The 2544-nt window shown below is 35.1% G+C and overlaps 1 protein-coding gene across 1 annotated transcript in view; it reads right to left on the bottom strand.

The window, feature by feature from the left end:
- The window catches only part of SNTG2 (syntrophin gamma 2), a 146177-nt gene that overhangs the window by 79357 nt on the left and 64276 nt on the right, over window positions 1-2544 (bottom strand). The window contains exon 7 of the mRNA XM_018088882.1: window positions 1088-1175. Within this exon, the coding sequence (XP_017944371.1) occupies window positions 1088-1175 (88 nt within the window). The remainder of the gene's footprint in view (window positions 1-1087; window positions 1176-2544) is intronic.

A 2544-nucleotide genomic window follows, 5' to 3' on the forward strand; every position in this document is an offset into this window, starting at 1 on the left:
ACAGAAACTACTAGTAAGATGTTGCTAACTTGGCAAAATCATGTTTAACTTTGGACACAGTTATCCAAGGCATTATAGACATTAGTCCTATGACCTAGTAGGAAAAGTAGGAAAACAAAAGAAACATTGACTATACAAAGATCTCAAAATGTAAACATAAGATTTCTTCAAATTTATATTCCAATACAAATGATAAGCAGTGAGAACTGAAATAAAGGTCTTAGCATGAAAGGTATAGTTCAGCTTAGTAGAGGTCTGTCAAGTTGGCTTTTTACTGGTGTAAGAACCCAGATGAAACAATCAGTGCTCTTGTAATGGCAAGAGCTAGACTATGACACCTATGATTCTATGACCTATTGAAATCAGGAAAAAAACAAGTACCTAGTTGAGCCCAACTTAAATAAATCCAAAGAACAAGACACATTTCAAATATTTTTGCTTATTCTGGAAGGATAATAATCTGTTAAAATAAACTGGTGCAAAATTATTTGGTCTGATTAAGTCAGCTGACATGAACACTTTTCTACCTGCAACATTGATCACAACTGTGCAACTTGAATATTTTATCTGCTAAGCAGAAGAACCCAAAATTTCCTTTGGCTGCATTTGTTCATACACAATTTGGTATTGCTACTGTTAAACTACTCAGTTGTCACATCATAATTCTGCTCTCTGACAAAACCAATCAAAATAGTAAAGTAATTTATGAAATATACATAATTAATGTTATCCATTTGTTTGGTGTCCTGAAAGTACCTTTCAAGGTCAATGTATGATTCAAATGTTTGTAAACACTATTTAATTGTATTCAGGTAAAGCTTCTGTTGAAAAACTTTCAGATATCACCCACGACTGTACCGTATTTGAATGAATTTTTTTTCAGTCTTATTTTGAATAAATTACACATAAAGAGTAAGTCAGTATGCATTAGATTATTATATGTTAAACAGTAAAGTAGACAGACAATTTTCTACTTCTTCCTGTAAAACACTCAGGGATTGAATTCCTATTTCTGTCACTGTCAGTTTATTATGAGAATACAGCAAAGAGGAAAACAAATTACTCCTATCCGTTAATTTCCTCTTACCTAATGGGAGCTTTAAAAATGATGGAGCTTCCCTGAGGTACTGAACGGTGATGGTAACTTCATCGCCAGCATTTCGCAGTAGGTGTACCTGTCAGTGTGACAAATAACAGCTACTTTAAACCAAAGAACCATCACTCATGGAAAGAACATTACTTACAATGAAATCAACATTCCTGTTAATCTATAATAAACTCAGTATACACATTTCTGAGTAAGAATGTAGAATAGCTTTTGGCTCAAGCCACACCAACGATGTAAAAGAGTAGGCAAGACCAACCTGAATAAATAAGTTGCTGGACAAATTGATTTTATATACCAGCTGAACACAACTTCCACAAAGTGATTTTATAAAACTGCCATAGGGTAGCAGGGAAATATGTGTTTATGTAGATATAACACACTGTGTGTGTATACAGACAGACACATAAAGATACATTGATATATCTTAAGTATTTGGTTTGATTGATTCAGGTAACACATTAAGCACACTTTGGTTTTTCAAATATAGTCTTGATTTTTGCGTCTTGTTGCCTGTGAGCATTTGCTAACCAAAAGGGAACACACACGTGCACACACAACACCACATCCCCATACATTTTAAACCATCAGAATTTACTTTGAAGCATGACATTCTACTATGTAGTATGCCTTTTTAAATGCGGAACTACAAATAACTTCTCTAAGGGAACTCAGTTCCTACTACAGGGCACAGGTATTCTCCAGTTTCATATCCATGACTCCCAGGAAACAGGTATTGAATTTGGTTTGTGCTTGGCCTTCACTCATGCTCTGCAGCCTGGTTCCAGGTTGTCAGAAATGGATGCTAAGGCTTGTGGCCTCTAATATGAGCACAACCAGAGTATGCATGTATGAGGCAGAAAAGAAACCAACTGGAGCAAGCTAACTTCCATAGATTCATTTAATGGTTCAATGTATTTCGAGGAAGCTGGTGGTTGTGTTGTTTCAGACCACTATTTTAGCAAAACGTCAACATCGTGAGATGCAGGATTACCTCAAACATTATAACTTTTCCATTTGTGTACCTAAAATAATGCTTACCCCAGACACTGACGTATTCACCTACATAAAAACACTCAGTTTATGTCTGATGGAGATGAAAACCCTGAACAGGTAAAGTGAGCATTCATACAGACTTAGAAGCATTTTTCTTTTTTTCTCCTTTTTTTTTTTTCCAGAGGTTCAATCTGCATTTAAATGATTTACTACAAAAACAGCTAGTGCTACATACTCACCCCCAGAATTCTGAGTGTTGTACTCAAGTCAAGATTTTGTGGACAATTGATTAAAAGAGAACCTGAGGTTCATTGTGGGAGAAACCATTGCGGAAAAAAAAATTATGATCACTGATTTCTGACTAAATCATCTCAAGATATTACAATAGGAGTAACCAGGAACAAAAGCACAGCAAAATTAGAATGCTTCTTTAAGGCCATACA

The sequence above is a fragment of the Manacus vitellinus genome, unplaced genomic scaffold, assembly GCF_001715985.3.
Source record: "Manacus vitellinus isolate BGI_N305 unplaced genomic scaffold, ASM171598v3 scaffold_11_pilon, whole genome shotgun sequence".
Classification (NCBI taxonomy): Eukaryota; Metazoa; Chordata; class Aves; order Passeriformes; family Pipridae; genus Manacus; species Manacus vitellinus.